This window comes from Ambystoma mexicanum, chromosome 3p (assembly GCF_040938575.1).
Source record: "Ambystoma mexicanum isolate Mex_15411 chromosome 3p, UKY_AmexF1_1, whole genome shotgun sequence".
Taxonomy (NCBI): Eukaryota; Metazoa; Chordata; class Amphibia; order Caudata; family Ambystomatidae; genus Ambystoma; species Ambystoma mexicanum.
In genome coordinates, this window is record NC_090925.1 from 851,482,197 (window position 1) to 851,503,347 (window position 21,151).

The 21,151-nt window shown below is 43.9% G+C and overlaps 1 protein-coding gene across 1 annotated transcript in view; it reads right to left on the reverse strand.

Annotated features, from left to right (window-relative positions):
• LOC138579632 (zymogen granule membrane protein 16-like) overlaps positions 1-19,831 on the reverse strand; it is a 45,577-nt gene extending 25,746 nt beyond the window's left edge. The window contains exons 1-2 of the mRNA XM_069649886.1: positions 19,761-19,831; positions 16,439-16,491 (exon numbers count right to left, since the gene is read on the reverse strand). Coding sequence (XP_069505987.1) covers positions 16,439-16,491; positions 19,761-19,780 — 73 coding nt within the window. The 5' untranslated portion in view covers positions 19,781-19,831. The remainder of the gene's footprint in view (positions 1-16,438; positions 16,492-19,760) is intronic.
• Positions 19,832-21,151: the final 1,320 nt, after the last annotated feature.

The window sequence follows — 21,151 nt, forward strand, 5'->3', positions numbered from 1 at the left end:
TTAATGGTAGACGAGACTGGGTGTCAATCCACTTTGACGTCACCTTCTAGAGATCCTAACCTTTTTGAGGAGATCTTAGAGCTCTCCGATGTGTGTACACAGATTATACAGATCAGACAGTTGGTTAGAAGCAAAAGGGAAAAATGGCATCCTGGAATGTAGCCAGAATGTCATCCCTGGTTCATACTACGGCATTTTTAATCATTTGTTAAAGGGATGTATGCAGGGACGTCATTTCACCAAAATGCCAGGGTTAGCGGAAGTGACATCACATGACCCTTCACCCCCTGGTGACATCACAGAAAGTGATTTCATTTGACCGCACCCACGAGTGACATCACAGGAAGTGATGTACATGACCTTTCATCTGTTGACAAAACAGGAAGATGCATTACATAGCATTGTTCCTCAGTACAGTAAGAAACATATGATTGCAATATCACTGTGATATGATACACATTTCATACAAAAAAAGATCACCATATGAAGCGTTAATATGGTGATCTATTTTGGCAGTGCATATAGGCCCATATTACCAAATTACTGTGAATGTAAGCAGACATCCAACACAACAACCTGGACTATTGTACATCACTCGGGCTAAACTGTAAACAGAGCATCTCGAAGAGGCGTAGACCCCAGAGCACAGGCATCCAGTGCCTGTCAAGTGTCTGAGCACAGACTGGAACCAGCAACTGACCCACAAATCTCCAACCAGAAACACCATGGTCTGAAGGATTGCCCAGAGCTGTGCCAGTGGTCATGAATGATTTGAAACCTTCCAGCCATCACCTTTCTGTATTGCCTATTTGGTTAGTAACCCACAGTTTTTTTGTTAGATGGGTGTTAGAGGGGAAGGATGTGTTGCAGGTCACAGTAATTGCAGTTTATGTTTTATTTTTAAATGTAAACAGCAGCAGCGCTATGATATCAGCCCTTTTCTTTGGTCCTTTTTATCTTGCTTAATGCCAGCGTCCTCCAGCTTCCAAGCGCTGGAACAGGAACTGAACCCATGTTGCACTGCATCCTCTTGTTCCCAAAGCAAGTGCGTTGTCCCCGAGTTATCCTTCCAGATATAATTTTTTTTTGCTTGAGGAAGCAACAGATGGTTTATTTCAAAGGCGGAGGGCAACTTCATGTAGATTAATTATCTCACCTTACGTCTATCTACACTGTTCCTGTGATGCAGGTCTGGCAGATCTGGGTCAGGTCACACAGTGCCCAGGCAGGATTGGTGGCAGAAGCCACTGGGGCACACCCCTCATCAGAAGCACAGTGGCTCACTGCATATGCAAAGAGAAACACTGATGAGCTTTGCGTTCATGCTGTGCTGTGACTGAGTACTGCAGGCTGTTCTTACCTATTCCCAGCTGGCTAGACATACCCCTCGTAACCTTCCTGTTGCTGCACTACTGGGTATGAGCTGCACAAACAGCCCTGCCGCTGAACCCAACCATTCAGGCATTCTTCACTAATAGACTGACAACCTGTTAGTGATGGCGGCTTCACGGTTTTTCCTGCATCCCTGCTATTTCTCCAGCGAACGAGATCTAGATTCCAGCTGAAAAAAGCTATGGCACATTTAGCTGCATTTACAAATGCCTTTTTCAGGCGCAGCACCGATATCTGCTCTTGCCACTGTCTCTTTGTCCAGTGGTTCAGGGGTAGCGAGGACCGGTCTATGGGTAGCAGAGGGGTAGCCTGGGGTAGCAGCTGCTACCCCTGGCTGCCCCCAAATTCCGTCCCTGGATGTATGTTATATTGATGGGAGAAACTTGGGCTGTGAATGAAATAGTCTTGGAAGGCTTAAAATCTAGGGGACGAGAGTCTTGCGGCTACTGATATGCGTACCCATTAATTTGGATTTTTTTTACGCAACACAACTTACACTCGAGAAGCGTCACGGCAACACTACAGCCGGACGGATCCCACAAACAGAGATACAGCATTTATTGAAATGGAAGAAGGAGTCGGAACACAGCAGAGTCTATTAGCAGGTAGATACCTAAAGTTTATTGGGGTGTCTTCAATGCAAATTTAGGCAAGGTTTGCCAGATGGCTTTTTTTACCATAATGAGGACTCCGTATATGTCATCCCCACACAATACATTATTGCCGATGGGTTAGATAACAGGGGTTTGAAAAGACACACTTTCCACTATGAATGTGTTTGCGTCCCCTTAGTGGTCACTTTACGGCTGATCGCACAGGTAGAGTTTTGTAGCTGCAAGGGGGATCTCAATGGTCAATAACATCACTGCGACTCTGGCATTGTCGTCAGCAACTTACTTTGAAGTTCAGGGTATTCCTGGCAGTGGCCATTTTCTGTTGCAGTAACGTTGGAGTTAAATGACATCACTAAACAGAGGGCTGGTGAAAATATTCGGGAGGGCCAACTAACAGCCATCGGTGATGGATAAACTGGTACAGACCCACATGGCAACGACACAAGATCGTACATCTGTGCGATGGGTGTGAGGGATATAGCAAAAAGAACAGATGAACGTGAGACCCCAACTGATATTTTAGGGCTTATGTTGCTGTAGTTAATCTCGTGACACAAATAGTTTTAAATAAGTGAAGTTACAAGGTGGCTACCCTAAAGAACAAGTGTTTTTTCAATAGAGTGTGAACAAGGCTTTAAAATCACCTGGTAACCAGCAGGAAATACAGAGGACTTTCTTAAAAACTGAATTTCAAGAAAGCAAAACTAGCACAAAAGGAAGAGGGCTGTTTTTGTTCTTTTTTAAGAGTTGGCTGCAGGAGATCACAATTCAAGGAGATTCTGGGAATTGGTAGCTCATGGCACTTACGTAGCAGATGGAAAGATAGTAGTCTCACACATCCCGCTTCTTAATAGATTAAGTATTTTGGGGCTATAAACTCAACAGGGAAGAACGAATTGGACAGAGGCGGGCCTCTTTCCCCACCCTTTCATCTCTCAAGAGAAGATAATAATAGCACTAGATGTAATGTCCGCACTTACCCTTGAGGAATTCAAGGAGGCAATTATCCTACAGAAGTCAGGTAAAGCTCCAGGCCCTGACTCCGTCCCAGTTGACTTCTTTAAAATGGATAGTGAAGTATGGAGTTTAATATTGCTGAGTGCATCTAATGCAGTTGCCAATGGTCAGAACCCACCTGTGTCAAGGCCGATGGCGATGTAGCCCCGATTTATATCAAGGGCTGTAAGGAAGAACCCACCTCTTATTGGCCGATCCTTGGATTGGATTACTCTAAACGGATATAAGGGAGGATAATTCTACCCAGGATGATGGAGTTGGTGGAAGGCAATGATATTCTGGCTCCTCGGGTGTGACGGGGGAACTTTATTAAACTTTAAATCTGCACTTGATTTAGGAAGAATATATTTACATTCTGAGAGCACAGGCCGGATGCTCCGGCTTCCCCTTCATTGCTGCTACCCGAAGGAACTCCCTGCTACCCCATCTCAGAGGTATACCATCCCACCCATCCTTTGGCAAGGCAAGTAAAAAAATACTGTTCATCTAAACCAGACACTCCAACATACTCCAATACGATGAGTGTAACAGTACCTTGTAACTAAATTACCTGTAACCACTGTATGCTGTACTGATTCATCTCAATTTTGTCACACTGATTGTAACCTGTAAGCAAAGTATGTACCTGTAACCAAGACACCTTCTTGTAACAGCGCCTCGATGCCCCCGGGCTACCAGTGCGGTTTATAAACGCAATACAAATAAAAATAAATTGAGTGGAAGTGTTCATTGAGCCTTCATGGGTCCCTCAATGGCTTTTGACTCGGTCGGTCGGGGGATGCTGTGAGATATCTGGAGGTGAATGGGATTTGCCGCTTGATCTCTAGAACCTATTGATGGAACTGCATATTATCAATGCAGCATGTGTAGGCTATGCCCAGGAGGCGCTTGCACGGATAGATTTAACGTATGTCGCAGATACGGGAGGGGGCTTCCGTGCCCCACCGCTTTCTAACATTTTATCCTAACTCATTTAATGAGCTACTTAAGGCAGCAGAAATCGATGTCCCAATGGTATTGAGAGTCAAATATCCCTTGTCTGGGTATACTGATGACACAGTGCTGATTGCCAGAAACCCTAATGTACTCCAGCAATTGATATCAGTGTATCCTCATTACATATCAGACTGGGGTCTGGAAATCAGTCTGTTTCAATCAGTGACCTTGGCCATAGAGACTAAAGCAGAAATAGCCCATGCCATAGGTTCAAAGTAGGGTGGACTGGCACTCAATGGTAGAGCAGAATGTGTGGCCTTAGGGGTGATGACCAATAGGAAAGACAAGTATTGAAGATGGCACAAAGTGTGAATGACATATTTAGTTTGGTGGAAATGATGCCAATTAATCTATAAACATGACGCTGAAAGTCTATAAGGCAAAGGTCAAAGCTTTTGTACCATATGGAGCAGGCATCTGGTGCATTGACAAGTAGTCAAAAATAATATATATATATTTTTTAATTATTTTTATTGGCTAGATTTAGCCTTTAAAACAGATAAAACAAGATTATTTATCATTTCAGCGATTCCACATTCTACATTCCACATTCCATTTGTGCGTACGAGATTTCAAATCTCGAGCATTGACCAATCGCTCATCCCAGCATTGGCACTAAAACATCATGCTCCTTCTTGGTCTTTAGTCCTGATTTGCCGCACTTTGAGCTTTATCAGAAGCACACTCCCCAACTTCTATGTTATTACACCAACAGTTTTTCCAGCAAATTCAGAAATCGGATTAGTGCATAGTTTAGGTGCCTCTCTCGGCAATCAAATTGTGCTTTCCACCACTCCTCCACACTTGGGGTTCGATATTTTGCTAGCTGAGGCCCCAGAGTCTGTGATCTTTGCGGGAGCAGGCTCTTGCAGAACAGTGTCAGGTGTTTTAAAGTTTCTTTCTCTTGTTTACAGAATCTACACTCAGTAGTAGTGGCTTCTGATTTTCGTAGTTCACTTAGCCACTCCTTGGTTTTGAGGGCATTTAAACTGAATTTTATAAAAAAGAGTCTACTGCTGTTGCCTGGACACAGTTCGATGTGATTCTGCAGTGTGTTCAAGTGTCTGGGTTCATTCGGAACATCCTTCATCAGAATGTTAGAATTTCTGTGGGTCCCGGTCAAAATCCAGTCTAATCTGCAGATTTTAGATTTTGCCAAATTTGGATTATCGTGTAGTGTTTTTACATCTATGTCATGAAACTCCAAGATTTCTTCACATCGTTTATGCCAGAGTGTCATAAAGCACGCAGGATTTCCTTTACCTGAGTTATGCAGTATTTCGAATTGCACCGCCACTTTCTCTACTGTCACCTTCCGAAAGAGACTCAGAAGATTCCAGCTGACACGTGCATTGATTGAAATTAGATTTAGTTAATGTCTGATGCAGGCAGTAGAAGTTCCTTTCGGGAGTTGCAAGACTCTTACCCAGAACATGTTCTCTAGGGTTGACCATACATCAAAAGAGCATCCAAATGCATTTTCCGCGCCAAATATTAGAGCCGGTACTACCTTTTGGCAATAGAAATTCCTTACTGGTTTCATGGAAAATTTTCCACATTTCTTGTGTAGGACACTGGCTTGGCATGCAAATTGACGACATTTTGTTTTGGTAACTTCTACCCAAGGACTGTCATTTAGATTTGCGTTGATTTGCATGCCCAGGTATCTTGTGTTTATCACGTTACTGAAGCATTCCTTCCCTAAGTACCATTTGGTTTTTTTCTGCTTTAAAGTTTTCAGGTTTTGCAGGGTCAAGACCTCACACTTTCTGTTGTTAAGCTGTAGGCCATTTGCTCTTACATACCGTTCCACAGCATCCATCTTTCGCTGCCGGCCTATTGGTGTAGTGTCCAGTAATATTAAGTCGTCTGCGTAAAGCATCCAACTTAGTTGGGATCCGTTTATACTTGGCGAGAAAGATCGAACGCTGTTAATGGATCTTCCAATGTCAGATAAAAAAAGATTAAATATGCATGCGGCCAGTGGGCAGCCCTGCTTTATGCCACAAAAGGTGTTAATTGCCTCAGACAAGGTGCCTTTTTGGTCTAGACGGACTTGAATGCTGGTTCCGTTATGGAGTTCTTGGATAGGTGCTAACAGGTTTTCTGGGCACTCCCACATCTTCAATTTGTCCCATAATAGTTCTCGATCTATACTATCAAAGGCGTGGGACAAGTCTATTAGGGCTAGATACACTTTGGTACCGGTCCTTATAGATTCCATCTTGAGTACATTTATCAGGAGGAGATTCAGCCCGCAGCCTACACCCTTGACAAAACCCGTCTGCCGTGGATCCATGTTCTTTGATTTGGCTGCCCATTTGACTAGTTGTTGCTGTAAAAGAGTCGCATAGACTTTCCCCAGCACACCAAGGAGTGCTATGGGGTGATAGTTTTTGGGGTCGGCGCGATTACCTTTCTTAAAGAGAGGAATAATAATCGCGCTTTTCCATTGTTTAGGGGTTTTACAGGTTGCCGATATCCTCTTGAACAAGGTGTAACATAACTCCGTCCATAGTTCCGGGTTCTGTTTGATGGTATGATTCGTTAGACCATCAGGTCCTGGGGCTCTTGAGGAACTAGCTTTTTTTATTATCTCAATTTCACTCTTCTCAAAATTTAGGTTCCAGTTGTTGAGTGTGGGGGCTGATCTCGTTCTTGCGTCTCCTCTTTTGTTATATAATGTGGAGAAATGTTTCACCCATTCGGCTTCTGTTATTACATTGGCCAACAGTGCCATTTGCGGTGCGCCTTCATTGTTGATCATTTTCCAGAACTCCGACAGGTTTTTATTTTGAAGTTTCTCCATCATTAGTTCTGAATATTTTTGCACCATTACTGCTTTGTGGGATCTAAGTCAATATTTAAATTTTTGCTTACATTCGCGTTTTGCAGTTAGGTATGATTTACTGTCCACTGTTGACAAGTGCCTTATTTGCATTCTCATTTCTCTCTTCCTTCTCATCACTTCTAAGTCGAACTTGTGTTTTGGGACAAACCCATGGGCTTTAAAGCCACGTTTGTTTTCTTTGTAAGAGGCTAGTAGATGATTGTACTTGGTTTCATCTTGCTCCTCCACATACAAGCTTATAATGGTCTTGACGTCCATCTCTTTTAGTCTCAGCCTCACTCTATTGGGTTCAACCATAATTGGAAACATCCACGCCAGTGGTTTAAGTCCGTCAGTGAGGGCTACAGACAGGATCACTAGATCATGATCACTATGGGACATGGAGTACACCAACAGTGATTTGGGATTTTGATGTAGTTTCTCGCTGATGTAGAAGTAGTCCAGTGTGGAGTTCTGGTTGCCTCTGGCCCAGGTTGGTTTGGCCGGGATGTCACCAGCAATGTTTCCATTCAACAACGCCATGTTTCTTAGCTCCATCTCTAGTGTCCACTGTCTTGCTAGTTGTATATTAGCTGTGTTGTTCAGTTTTGGGTCGTTGGATGTCATTAAACAGTTCAGGTTTAGATCTCCGCATATCATAATATCGGCCATAGGATCTTCCTTTCGCCACTCATCTATGATGGTTGATACTTGATCTATATAGGTAGTTGTGCCAGCCGCTCTATGATTCCAGTACAGATTCATAATATGTATCAATTTGTTGTCTTCGTTCTTCTTTCTAATAGATGTCAGCTGAATGTAGGGGGTCGGATTCTTGGTATTAATAATGTGAAAGCCACAACTTTTTTTTACAAGGGTTAGAAGGCCTGCCATGGGCATGCCCGTTATTTGTTTAATCGCAGGGTTGAAGGCGACTTTATACTCGCCTACAGTTGGGCACTCAACCAACCACATCTCTTGTAAACACACTACGTCGAGGCTAGCTAGTCAACTCTCTTGAAACAGGTGCGAGAATCCTCTTGTGTTCCATGATCCAAACTTATATAGTAGGGTTTTTTCTTCTGGTTGGCGTTAGCTTTGAGTTGTCTTGTTCAAGGCACATGCTAGCCATCCCCACTTGGTAGATTCCATATTCTCGATGTTTCTATCATCACTTATTCTACTTGTGTTACTAAGTGTTTGGATGTTGGTGAATGTTATTTGAATTTGATCTGCCAAGTCACTGGACTCCTGGTTTGAATTTTTATGGTCATCATCTGTTACAGGGCCTCTAATGCCCTTTTGTGAAGCAGCTTAAGGCATTCATTCCAGGAGCTCACTCACTCTTACTTTCTTCTCTAATCTGAGATCTAACTGGGGTTCTGGGGAGATGGATCTAGGGTCTTTGTGAGGCCCTTTGTTCACTAGTTCAAAAATGTTAAATCCCAGCGACATCAACTCAGGCGTCGCCTCGAGAATGATACTTGTGATCATTCTTGATCTCAGATGTAGGATCACTTGGTCATTCCAACCTTCTTGAGGGAATTCTACAGTTTGGATGTCATTGGATTGTATAGTCCTTAAGTAAGGTACACAGTGTAGAAGGCGTAGCACGTTATTTCGATTCAAGATGAGATTGTCACGACTCTCAATTCTTTCCACTTTCACCTTATGTATTGATGTACTGTTTTTATTGTCTAAGCGTACTGTAGGGTGCGTTGATCGTGAAGATGAATTCTGTTGCGCCTGAATCTGCGCAGCTTCCCAGCTCCTGTAGTCACCCATCTCTCGGTGTTTAACTGTATCAAAATTGCGATTATTGGTCTGACCTCCATGATTGTTAATCATCGGTGTATGTTGAGATGTGAATTTGAGAGCACTTCTCTCTGTTATTCCAAAATCATTTCTTTTCATGATTAACCTTTCTCGTCTTTCTTTCATTGTGAGAAAGGTCGGGCTAACAACGGAGGTTGGCTCTTCTTTCTCCTGTGTGGGCTTCGGAATCATCAGGCATGTTCTTTGAGTGGATTTTTCAAGGGGTACTGACAACAGTGGCAAGGTGCATTCTTCCATTGATGCTTTTGCAGCCTCCCGCGCCAAAGTGTTTGAGCTTGCTGGGGTCGGTGCGGATGGGCCAATGATCTCGTCTCCTGTCACTTCTATTTCTTCGTAGACGGACAATTCCATCAGTTCCTTAATTTGGTCCTCGCCCTCATTTACTTCTGCAGCTTTCGACTCCTGAAGTTCATTCGCCGTACCCTTATTTGCGGTCATCTTTCCCAGATTTGTTTTTGCTTCGCTTAAGTTCTGATTAACCGTAACATTTACAGTTTTTATGTTATGCAAGAACTTTCTGGAGTTATTGCATCGTCAGAGTTTTTTAATACATTGTTTTTTTGTATTTTTTACTTGCATGGGTTTAGTGACCAGATCTTTAGGTTCTTCAGTCAATAGGCTTCTACTCCCCTTGAAGATTGGAAAGATGTCATTGTTCCTCTCATCTTCTATGTCAAGATTACCTAATTCGATGACTTGATTGGCTTCACCTCTGCCAGGATCAGTTGAGGTAGTTGGCGTTTGTGGGTCGCTGGAGGCAAGGTTAGCCACTGATCTCGTTTGCTCCAAAATGCTATCAAAGCATGGTTTGTTTGAATGACCAGGGGTGAGACCTCTTTCCGTTGTCTCTTGTTCAGATATTCTTGGAGGAATGTTTTGTGCATGAATTGCTGAAGCTTTGTTCACCTTCAGGGCTTCCTGGTTCGCTCCTGATTGATGTGGGGTGAGTCTATGGTTCTCTAAGGCTGGGTCTTGTGGATTCACGGCATCCATGGTTAGGTCTATTTGAGGTGTCAGGATGTCGCTCTTGTTGACGTTTCTGCTTTGAGAGCAACATGCTTGATTGGTCAGACAGACCCCTACAGTTGCGGTAAAATTCCTGGCAACAAAGCAATGAGTACTTTATATGGTGGCTGAAGAACTCGGCTCCTGTTCTATTGATTTTGAGTTAGTCTCCATTCTTATTGGTTCAGTAGCAGATTTCTTAACTTTGAGGAGGTTTAGAGCTTCTCTAGTAATATCGGCTAACATCTTCTTCTCCAGCCCATTCATTTCTATTTGATCCATCATTGAATTTAGGGTGGCCTCAATTCTCTTATTAGATTCCCGTTGTAGCTGGTTGGTTAATGTAAATTCCATATCAATGCCTACCAGTTTTGAATTTATCAACGCAACCAGGGTGGTTAGGTCTTTAAGATTCCCATCCACTTGCTCATATAATTTTAAGAATGGTGCAATTGAGATGCCAAGCAATGACATGACCAGTGGTTGGATCTCTCTCATTAAGCAACCTACCAGCTCCGAGCTGTTCTCCTTAGTCTTGCATTGTGTTCTTAGATATTGTCGAGTTTTAGAGTGCCTTGAATGGATAAAGGTATGTTACGAGCCGGACGAATCAGAGGACGAGGACGATAAGGTATTAATCTTTCTTGTATTGGAATCACCTCTTTCAACTAAAGATGAAGTAATAGATCGCCTTGTAGGTGCATCCATTGTTTGCCGGCCTTTCCTCTGTGAGCACGGCAGAGTGGGTGACACACTATGTTCAATGCGCCTTCGTTTTCCGTAGGCATTTTTCCACTTAGATAATGGTGATGCACAAAGTGTCTTCTTCATTGCGTCTGCAATGTTTTCGATTGCCATTTTAGCACATGTTTTATGACTCGCAGCAGCTGCGTTATCTTTAAAGACGTCGCTGCGTGCTTTGTTTATCAGAGAGATGTCATTTAGTATTTTATTTACTAGATCTAAGGAATATCTTCTTTTTGGTTCATTAGAGGTAGATTCCGTACTGCATAAGGTCACCATTGCAGAATGGGGAGCTTGTGTGAAAAGTTTGTCATCATTTTGTGTGGCCTCGCTGGGGGGACTCCTAAACAGATGCGGATTGTCATTATGATCACTGTCATTGCTTCTTGGGTACATCAATGAGGCGATGTCAGTCATCTCCGCGTTTCTATAAGTCACGTTGCAAAGTTCCTCTTCATGGCGTTCTGTTTCGGGTGTACTTGTGGCCATCTCATCACCCACCATTGATCGTTTTTGTGCAATCAACGGGGTGGTCTCTCTGGATTTGGGCGAAGAACTCCTAGAGACCTCAATCTGTGGGGCCGGGTACGTCGTATTTTGCAATTCGTCACCTACAGTTGCACCACTTCCTGGTGTGAGGGAGGGTCTGCGAGGAGGGCCAGAGAGTATCGGTTCACACTCACCAATGCTAGAACTCACACAACAGCAAATAGGAACTCCATCTCGGGCTTCTTCCATGTATTGGGGGTCCAAGCATAGGGCTACGGGACAGCTCGCCGATCGAGCGAAGTATGCAGAGTGCGATTGCCCAAAGACCATGTGGGTGATGTGTGGGATCAGGCCCATCTCCTTTGCATTGATGTACTGGTCATTAGTTTCAATTCTTTCCACACTTTGGCCTTGTAATGAATCGCCAAACAGGACCATGCTAACAGTGTTTGTCCGCCCCGCTGGGTCAGAGGTGGGGTTGGTCGAATGGGTAGATTTGTTTTTATTTGCCGTTACTAAAGATTTCCATCGCTGCAGTTGTTGTTTAGTCTGTGGATGAATTTGAGCGTCGCCGTCAGGTCTATCAGTAGGCGATGGCTTGCAGCATAGTGTTTGTTTCAGACGCTGTTTCCCCTGTAAGGCGGACATCCCGCACCTAAGGTTTTAAGGCAGGGGAGGGGGACAGAGGAAGCTGCGGGGTGCGAAGTGTGTATAATTGTACAAATTGTACAGGCCAATTCGATGGATATTCGGGACCCCCTGCTATCTTCAAATTGTAGGAACCAGTGGGATCAAAGGAGTCAAACTCCCGCAGTCTCCCAAGGTCAGGTTTACAACAACTTTTGTCATTAGCAAGGAGTGTTGTACTTTTCTTCACTTATTCCCCTTATCAGGGTCTTAGTCGCTCAGCTCACCTTTCTTTTTACGATCCGTTCAGGACTGGTACGGGCGCCCAAAACTCTCAAGCGAGTCGGCCTTGGATTTCAGACACCCGGCAGCCGTCCACGCCGAACAGCCAAACAGTGCCAGCCCTTTTCACTTCCAGGGCTTCTCGCCGCAAGGGCCATGGGCTGGCTCCTTTGTAGGGGCACGCCCACTACGTGTGCAGTCAGCTGATCAGGTGATTCTCAGAAGAATTAAAGGACCCGCTCCTCCTCGCTCTTCGATGCAAGAAAAGTTCCAAGTTGAAGGTAGTTTCACACAATTCCACGGAGCACAAGCAGTGTGCAGCCAAACAGTGCCAGCCCTTTTCACTTCCAGGGCTTATTAAAAAAATATTGTCGCTTCCACCTTCTGCACCTTCTTACGCGGCCCTTTTGAAGGTTTGTTGGAAGATGATATGCGGGTGGCACTAGCAATATTCTTGTTGAACAGAGAGACAACCCTTAGATCAATATTATCTCATGCCCCCTTAAGAAACCTAAGCACAAGTGATGGTTACTTAAAGACCCCATGGATGAAGGCAGCACAATCATTACCCCCCAAAGAGGAATATGGCCGACATTTTGTAAGTACAGCACCCTTATCTGATATGAGGTGGCCCAAGAGACAGAGGCGGACGGTTCTAGAGTTTAGAGGAAAATCATGCTGGTGTGGATTCGTTGAAAGTGAACAATGTGATCTATAGCAGAATTATGAACTTAACAAATGCACGAGCCGATTATTTGCTCCGCTGGTCTCGAGGATATATGCGCGTGTGAGATTCAGACTTAATCTGGTACAGTTAAAAAACGGTGACAAGGAGCTGGTCTAGAACTCAGCTGCATGGCCCAATCTTCCCAGGTGGTCATAAAGCTGTGGAGACGGCCGGCATTTTCTTTTTTTTTCCACTTTATGAAGCTGTAAAACCTTGCACTTTAAAATGGATCCTAAAAAACGATTGCACTCAACACTGCAGGGTAGTCCTCGTGTATGTTTTATTGATTCCTATACCTCATATAGTCTGGGTTTACAGATATAGTCCCATCTTCTATCAACACCCATGCTGTCAATTCTTCTCACACCCCAATCCGATGGCTGCCCGTATGGCTAACCTGTCTTGCCTGTTGGTACCAACCACACACCGCATAGAGACTTTCCTATTGGCACACATAACAGGTATTTCTAACCTGCATCTATCAACACCAAAGGTTTCTGCATCTGCCTTCCGGCTATCCGACTAACACACCCTGCCCTCCTTTCTTACAGAGCCATGCGCAGCCAGGCCAACATTATTGGCAGAAATGCGTTATATAAGACCACTTTATATTACATCACATTTTGGTATCTACATTAAGCAGGCGCTTAAGGGTCATAAGAGAGTGATCAACAAACATACTAATCTGGTGGATGTGGGACTGGTTCGTTATAGTTCCTACTTTGGGAGAACTGCCAATCCGACGCCACCGGACATTTTGTTGTGTTGTTTGATGGTATTGGAGGGGAAGAAAATGCACTTTGTTTTAGATACTGCGCTTTAAGAGATTGGCATGCCGATTGATATACGTACAGCTTGCCTGTTAATTTGAATAGAACTTGGTATGGGCAGCGGTACTGAAGGAACGTTGAGCTTCTCCTCTGCTGGCTATTTGAATACTGTTTTCACATCAAAGTAGCAGTCATTTGATGGATACAGTATTGGATAGTTTAATACTGTTGTAGAGGCTTTTTTCAGAAATTCTTTTAGGGAATGTTGCACCTTTTAAATTGCTTTTTTTCTCTTTTATGTGTGGGTTAATTGCTTTTTCTCAGCATGGCGACTTTGTGGCTAAGGCGGGTGTATTTGAGACCTATCCTGTTGGAGGCTGGTATTTACTCACTTGGACCAGCATTGCTATTTTTAAGCAGGTGTTCTATTCCTTTAGTAATGTGTGCTGATGCTCGTTATTGGCTTAGAGCCTGGCTGCTTGGGAGGAAGATATTGATAAAGTGATGATTTCCTCCGTTAGTTTTGCATTGGTGTTGCGAAATCAATAAGCGTCGTAGGCTTTGAGCATAGCTCTCCTAGTTTTAAATGTCTTTTAATAATGTTTTTGATGTAATCATTTGAGATATGGAAGAATTCTAATTTTAATGTTTTCTTGTGTAGGTTTTATCATATCAATATTATGTATTTTATGATGTGTTTGAACCTGATGACTTTTTGTCGAATAAAGGTTTTTCAACAGGTAATTGCTTTTTAGCTCAATGTAATTTTGTATTTTTTTAATGTCTGTACTTTAATTCGTTGTTTTAGTTATCCAAATAAAGTTACCGATTATAATGACGAAGTCCTATAGTCGGGGTGATGTGTGGCCTAATGGCTAAGTGCAGATATGGCCTAGTGATTGATTGGGCGGAGTTGTCCAGTGGAACAGATGAGATGCAGTTTTATGGATACATTTAGATGTGGTCTAGTGGGAACGTAGGCATGTAATCTAGTGGCTAAATTTAGATGTGATCTAGTGGGAATGCTGGTATGTAATCTAGTGGCTAAATTTAGATGTGATCTAGTGGGAAGGCTAGAGTATAATCTAGTGCCTAGGTATAGATGTGGTCTAGTGGGAACGTAGGCGTGTAATCTCGTGGCTAAATTTAGATGCAGTCTAGTGGGAATGCTGGAGTATAATCTAGTGGCTATGTTTATATGTGGTCTAGTGGGATTGCAGGAGTGTAATCTAGTGCCTAGGTTTAGATGTGGCCTAGTGGGAATGCTGGAGTATAATCTAGTGGCTATGTTTAGATGTGGTCTTGTGGGATTGCTGGAGTGTAATCTAGTGCCTAGGTTTAAATGTGGTCTAGTGGGGATGTAGGCGTGTAATCTAGTGGCTAAATTTAAATGTGGTCTAGTGGGAACGTAGGCCAGTAATCTAATGGCCATGTTTAGATGTGATCTAGTGGGAATGCTGGAGTATAATCTAGTAGCTAGGTTTAGATGTGGTCTAGTGGGAAAGCAGGTGTGTAATCTAGTGGCTATGGTTACATGTGGTCTAGTGGGAACACTGGAGTGAAACCCAGGGGCTAGCTTTTGATCTGGTCTAATGGGAACATAGGTCTGTAATCTAGTGGCTAAATGTAGATGTGGTCTAGTGGGAACGCTGGAGTGTAATCTAGTGGCTATGGTTAGAGGTGGTCTAGTCGGAACACTGAAGTGAAACCTAGGGGCGAAATTTAGATCTGGTCTAGTGGGAATATATGTGTGTCATCTAGGCTACTTTTAGATGTGGTCTAGTGGGAACATAGACGTGTCATCTAGTGGCTACATTTAGATCTGGTCCAGTGGGAACATATGCAAGTAATCTAGTGGCTAAATTTAGATGGGCTAGTGGGATTGCTGGAGTGTAATCTAGTGCCTAGGTTTAGATGTGGTCTAGTGGGAACATTGGAGTGTGGTATAATGGCTACATTTCGATGTGGTATAGTGGGAACGTAGGCATGTAATATAGTGGCTAAATTTAGATGTGATCTAGTGGGAATGTTGGAGTGAAATCTAGTGGATAAATTTAGATGTGGTCTAGTGGAAATGTAGGCGTGTGATCTAGTGGCTACAATTAGATGTGGTCTAGTGGGGATTCTGGAGTGTAATCTAGTGGCTAAATTTAGATGTGGTCTAGTGGGAACGCTGGAGTGTAATCGTGTGGCTAGGTTTAGATGAGTGGGAACATTGGAGTGTAATCTAGTGGCTAAATTTAGATGTGGTCTAGAGGGAATGTTGGAGTTATATCAAGTTGCTAAATTTAGATGTGGTCTAGTGGGAACCTAGGCGTGTAATCTAGTGCTGGTCAAGTGAGAACGTAGGCATTTAGCCTAGTGGCTAAATTGAGATTTTGGTCTAGTAGAAAAGCACAGACTGTTTATTGGTTAAGCTGAGCTGTTGTCTGGCAGTGAAGCTGAGATGTGGTTGAGTGGTTAACTTGAGATGTGGTCTAGGAGTAAATTGGAATGTGGTCATCAAGGGATGCTGGTATGTGGTCTGGCATCAAAGTTGGGATGATGTCTAGTGGTTTAGTTGAGAAGTGCTCCACTGTTAAGCTCAGACCCGATCAACTGGCCAAGCTGAGATGTGTTCAAGTGACAAAGCTGAGACTTTGTCTCTCTAGTGGTTAAGCTGACACTTGGCGCCATGCTGAAACTGAGATGCGCTTTGGTAACAAAGCTGAGATGTGGTCGTAGTTTAGCTGAGATGTGTTCTAGCGGTTAAACTGAGATGAGGTCTAATGGTGAAGCTGATTTGTGGTCCAGGCATTAGCCCGAGATCATGGTTAAATAGTCATATGTGCATCCCAATTCCTCACTTTAAAATGAGTGATCCTGGGCAAATAACTTAATCTCCCCATGCATTAGATCCCGTTTCTAATGAAACTGGAGTGCCTAGAAGTTGGCCAACCCCCCTTTTTTAGGGCAACATAAGCGCCAGGGATGCTCATAACAAACAGTGGGCCCCATTCTGCCCCCTGCCCACCCTCATGGGAGCCAGAGCTGAGAGGCTACATTTGTCAAAGGCCCTCTGCCCTCCCCAAGGCATTAGGACTGCAGGACAGAAGGCATGGAGACTCACCAGCAGAGGAGACCGTCGGTGCAAAGAGAGCGAAGGCCAATAGCAGGTGCATTCTGTGGAGAGATGGCGGATAAGAAGAGCGTTAGAGCGCACTTTCCATAAACAGCAAGAGAACTCCCCCTGCCCCCAGCCAGCCCTCAGATACAAAGCAAGGGACTAAATGGCCGCTTTCCATAAACAACAAGAGAACTCTCCTGCCCCCAGCCAGCCCTCAGATACAAGGCAAGGGACTAAATGGCCGCTTTCCCTAAAAAACAAGAGAACTCCCCCTGCCCACAACCAGCCCTCAGATACAAGGCAAGGGACTAAATGGCCGCTTTCCATAAACAACAAGAGAACTCTCCTGCCCCCAGCCAGCCCTCAGATACAAGGCAAGGGACTAAATGGGCGCTTTCCATAAACAGCAATAGAACTCCCACTGCCCACAGCCAGCCCTCAGATACAAGGCTAAATGGCTGCTTTCCATAAACAGCAAGAGAACTCTCCCTGCCCCCAGCCAGCCCTCAGATACAAGACAGATACAAGGCAAGGGAATAAATGGCCGCTTTCCATAAACAGCAAGAGAACTCTCCCTGCCCCCAGCCAGCCCCCAGATACAAGGCAAGGGACTAAATGGGCGCTTTCCATAAACAGCAAGAGAACTCTCCCTGCCCCCAGCCAGCCCCCAGATACAAGGCAAGGGAGCTTTCCATAAACAGCAAGAGAACTCTGTAGGTAGCATACGAGGACCCGGGCACCCTTTGGGCGCCCGTGCCAGCCCCCTAGTGCACAATGCATGCTTTCATTGGTACCGGATATCCTTCCGCGTCATCCATGAACTGTGGCAAACAGGTGGCCCCAGCCCTCGCATGCAGGCTGTGGAGTTTATGGCACCTCCGAGGGGTAGCGGCCATCAGCCGGAGCCGCCTTTGAAGGCCTCCCAAAAGCGTAACCCCAATAAATACATAAATGAAAGCCGACATGAACCAGAGAGTAAAGTTATATCAGACGAACAATGCCTCTTGTTATGTTCTGTTCTTCGTGAAATAAGTGAACTGAGCCACACGTAGGTATAGGAAGCTTTACTAAGTTGACACGAGATACAAGTTTACATTAAGAAGTGGATTAGGTGTAAGGGAAAGGAAAGACATCCACCGGCCCCCTTCATCATTAAAGCTCAGGCCCCAACTGACCCTGTGGAACACACAGACACAGTTCATATATAACATTCCACTCTGACATTCCATACGGGGCTCATACATACAAACTTATAAAGTAGGAGGAAAAGCACAAACATAACACATCTTCCCCCTTTATAACATAAGGAAACCAATAGAGGAAGAATCAAAAGAACTCTGTAGAAATGATCCAAGAAAAACATCTAACCCAGACTGTACTCTCCATCACCACAACTTCCATACCAAGCAATATGCTCAGAGCAAAGCTGCTTGCTCAACTCCACCAAACCTTGAACTAGCTTCTGTAATCTAAACTCCAACACATACATTCAACCAATTCCGTAGCGGGCCCACAACGGACATCAAACAAAGGGAACCAGCCCTCACTCACAAAACCAAACCAATTACTCAGACACAGTCCATATATTATCCATCAGGCCTTAACAAGGTGTGCAAGGACACCATAAAATGTTAAACACCTCCACCTGTACCCACCAACACAGGATACCAATTCCCACCAATAACAACATCACCATATTTCACGCTCCCAAGCAAGCGTGAATGGGACACAGATCCCTATACACTATCACACCAAATAGTCAGAAATGCACCTAGTGTGAAGGATACCAGTTCCACCAGAACCAGAACCTTTTACCGGGACCATACATCCCACTGACACACCAACTAGTCATAATGCACCTAGTGCGAAGGACACCAGTTCCACCAGAACCAGAACCTTTTAACGGGACCATACATCCCACTGACACACCAAATAGTCATAATGCACCTAGTGCGAAGGATACCGGTTCACCCAGAACAAGAACCTTTTACCGGGACCATACATCCCACTGACACACCAAATAGTCAGAAATACGCCTAGTGCGAAAGATGCAAGTTCAACCTGAACCTGTACCCTTTACCGGGACCGCCATCCCCCTTAAAATTTGGCAATCACACTCATCACATCACCAAAAGACATTTACAGGTTCTATTCATGCAAGCTTCGGTAAATTGCACATATAAGTATGGAAAACGAGAGCTATACACTACTTATCGAGTCCATGTTCTCTATAATACAAAGTCCTTAGCTAAGATGATCCTGTGGAAAGAAAATGTCATTAAACATTTATACCTCAGCATAAATTTCAACTTCACCTTTAACATTTCCCCACTAACAAAGGCCACGTCATATAAACTCATTAAATTCATACTCTCATTCAGAGACAGCTGACATCCTGATCATCATACACACTGTCGCAGTATATTTCATATTGTCCCCCACTTAGACACCTCTGTGAGGAACTAGACCCCAAAACATAACTTTAAAATGACAAGCCTCACATGACATTTTAACTCTTCGCAATATTAATATCACAATAACACTTTAGGATATCATTACAGCAATTCATATCCTCTTTTCTTTTCCAAACGGAGAAAACTCCCCCAATCAGCAAAGCGTCTTTGACACTAATTGTTGACACGAAAAATAACTGGGTCGATATGTCAGCTAATCATCACATATCACATTTCTCCTCAAAATACATGTTGCACTTCGACAATAAAACATGTTTTTTTTTTTTTTTTTTTTTTTTAGTACCGTTTACAATCCAAGAGTGCTGCATTCCTCTTCTCACAAGCAGCATACTGGCTTTACCAATGCCAGAAAACTTTGAGCGCCTTAAACAAAACACCCAGTCAAAAATAGAATAGAAAAAACAAAGACCCAATCAGAAGAGCGTCTCTGAACTTCACCGAGGTATAAAAGCTCAACTGGTATGACAGCTGAACAACATGTGGCGCTGTTTGACTGTGAACATAACCTCGGACAGAACCATTTCCAAACAAAGGTTGCTGCACTCCACTTCTCATCTGCAGCATCACAGCCTTTCAAAATTCAAGAAAACCTTGAGCGCCCCCAAAAAAAAAAACATGACAATACCTTGCATCTCCAAAACGGTAACAGGAGAGTTGTATTAATCAAAGCATTTTCTAAAGTCATCCAAATTAGTATCTTTAACCACGGAACATTTCCCTTTCATATGCAGTGATGGTTCTATTCATCATGCCGTAGTGCAGTACATGTGCATATTCCAATGTTGTCCTAGAAGATCTTTAACTCACGGAACATTTCCTTGCTGACCCAAAATATGTGTAATCCAAAATACCTGCGCCGTATTGTTGACATCTGTTTGAAATCCGGACGTACATTATACAACACGGAGGTTGTTTCCTGAAGTTTCTCTTGATGACCTAAGCACGTTATTGTACGTTGAAAGGTGCTTTTACACACTGTAGAATTCCTCCAAACCCGGAAATAGGGCAAGTACATAGCACGTAGAGAAGTGCTTTTCTCTAAACACACAGAAGCTCGTCATGATTGACACCATGGACAGCTCCGTCCTGGAACACCGGCATTAGCATTCCAACGAACGAACAACATCGCCAATACCCCAGGGATAAAGTTGACGTCATCATAATGAAAACAAGGAGAGCCACGAACAGAGCTCTCCGGGCCAACCGTCACGCATGGTACCACAGGTGGGGTTTCTGCCCGATATGACAGACGACACTTTCATATCCCCAGCCGGGCACGTGGGCAATGTATTTTATTTAAATCGCCACGCAGCTAAAACTGTAACTTCCAATGGATAAATGTTCACTTGCTACGCCGTGATATTTTTTTTTACATGAATCCGCATATGCTACGGACATTTCTCCCAGCCTCTGCGCGCTGTAAAAATGGGACGTGTACATTCCCAAAGGCATTTTAACTCGAAATAACAGCCACGCAGCGCAGCCCTTTCTCAAATGAAACAGTCAAAGGGCGCGCTCACCTTGGGGCCGGGGTGGCCGGTGGATGCCTCCTATGGGACATGCTCTCTACTTCAGCTTTCTGTCCCTTTGTTGCTCCTTCTTCCTTCTTTCCCGTTTTGGTTTTCTTCTTCTTTCTTCTTTTTCTGTTTCTTCAGCACCCAACTTCAAACACTCCCCAAGATCCCATCCTCGTCGCCAATGTTATGTTCTGTTCTTCGTGAAATAAGTGAACTGAGCCACACGTAGGTATAGGAAGCTTTACTAAGTTGACACGAGATACAAGTTTACATTAAGAAGTGGATTAGGTGTAAGGGAAAGGAAAGACATCCACCGGCCCCCTTCATCATTAAAGCTCAGGCCCCAACTGACCCTGTGGAACACACAGACACAGTTCATATATAACATTCCACTCTGACATTCCATACGGGGCTCATACATACAAACTTATAAAGTAGGAGGAAAAGCACAAACATAACACTTCTCTTTCTGGGACTTGCAACTGCACTGTCAAAGGCTTAATGACACCCGACAAAAAAAGTGTGTGGCAAGGTCACCGGTTTGTCGTCATTTTTCACACAGCCACACTGCTTAGTAACATGCATGATGTGAAGAACATGTGAAATAGGCTTGCGCGTGTGAGACAAGCACTGACATCATTTTAGGGTGACCAAACGTCCCGGTTTTGCTGGGACTGTCCTGGAATTTGGTGCTCTGTCCCCCTTTCTCGAGGTTATGTTTCCAA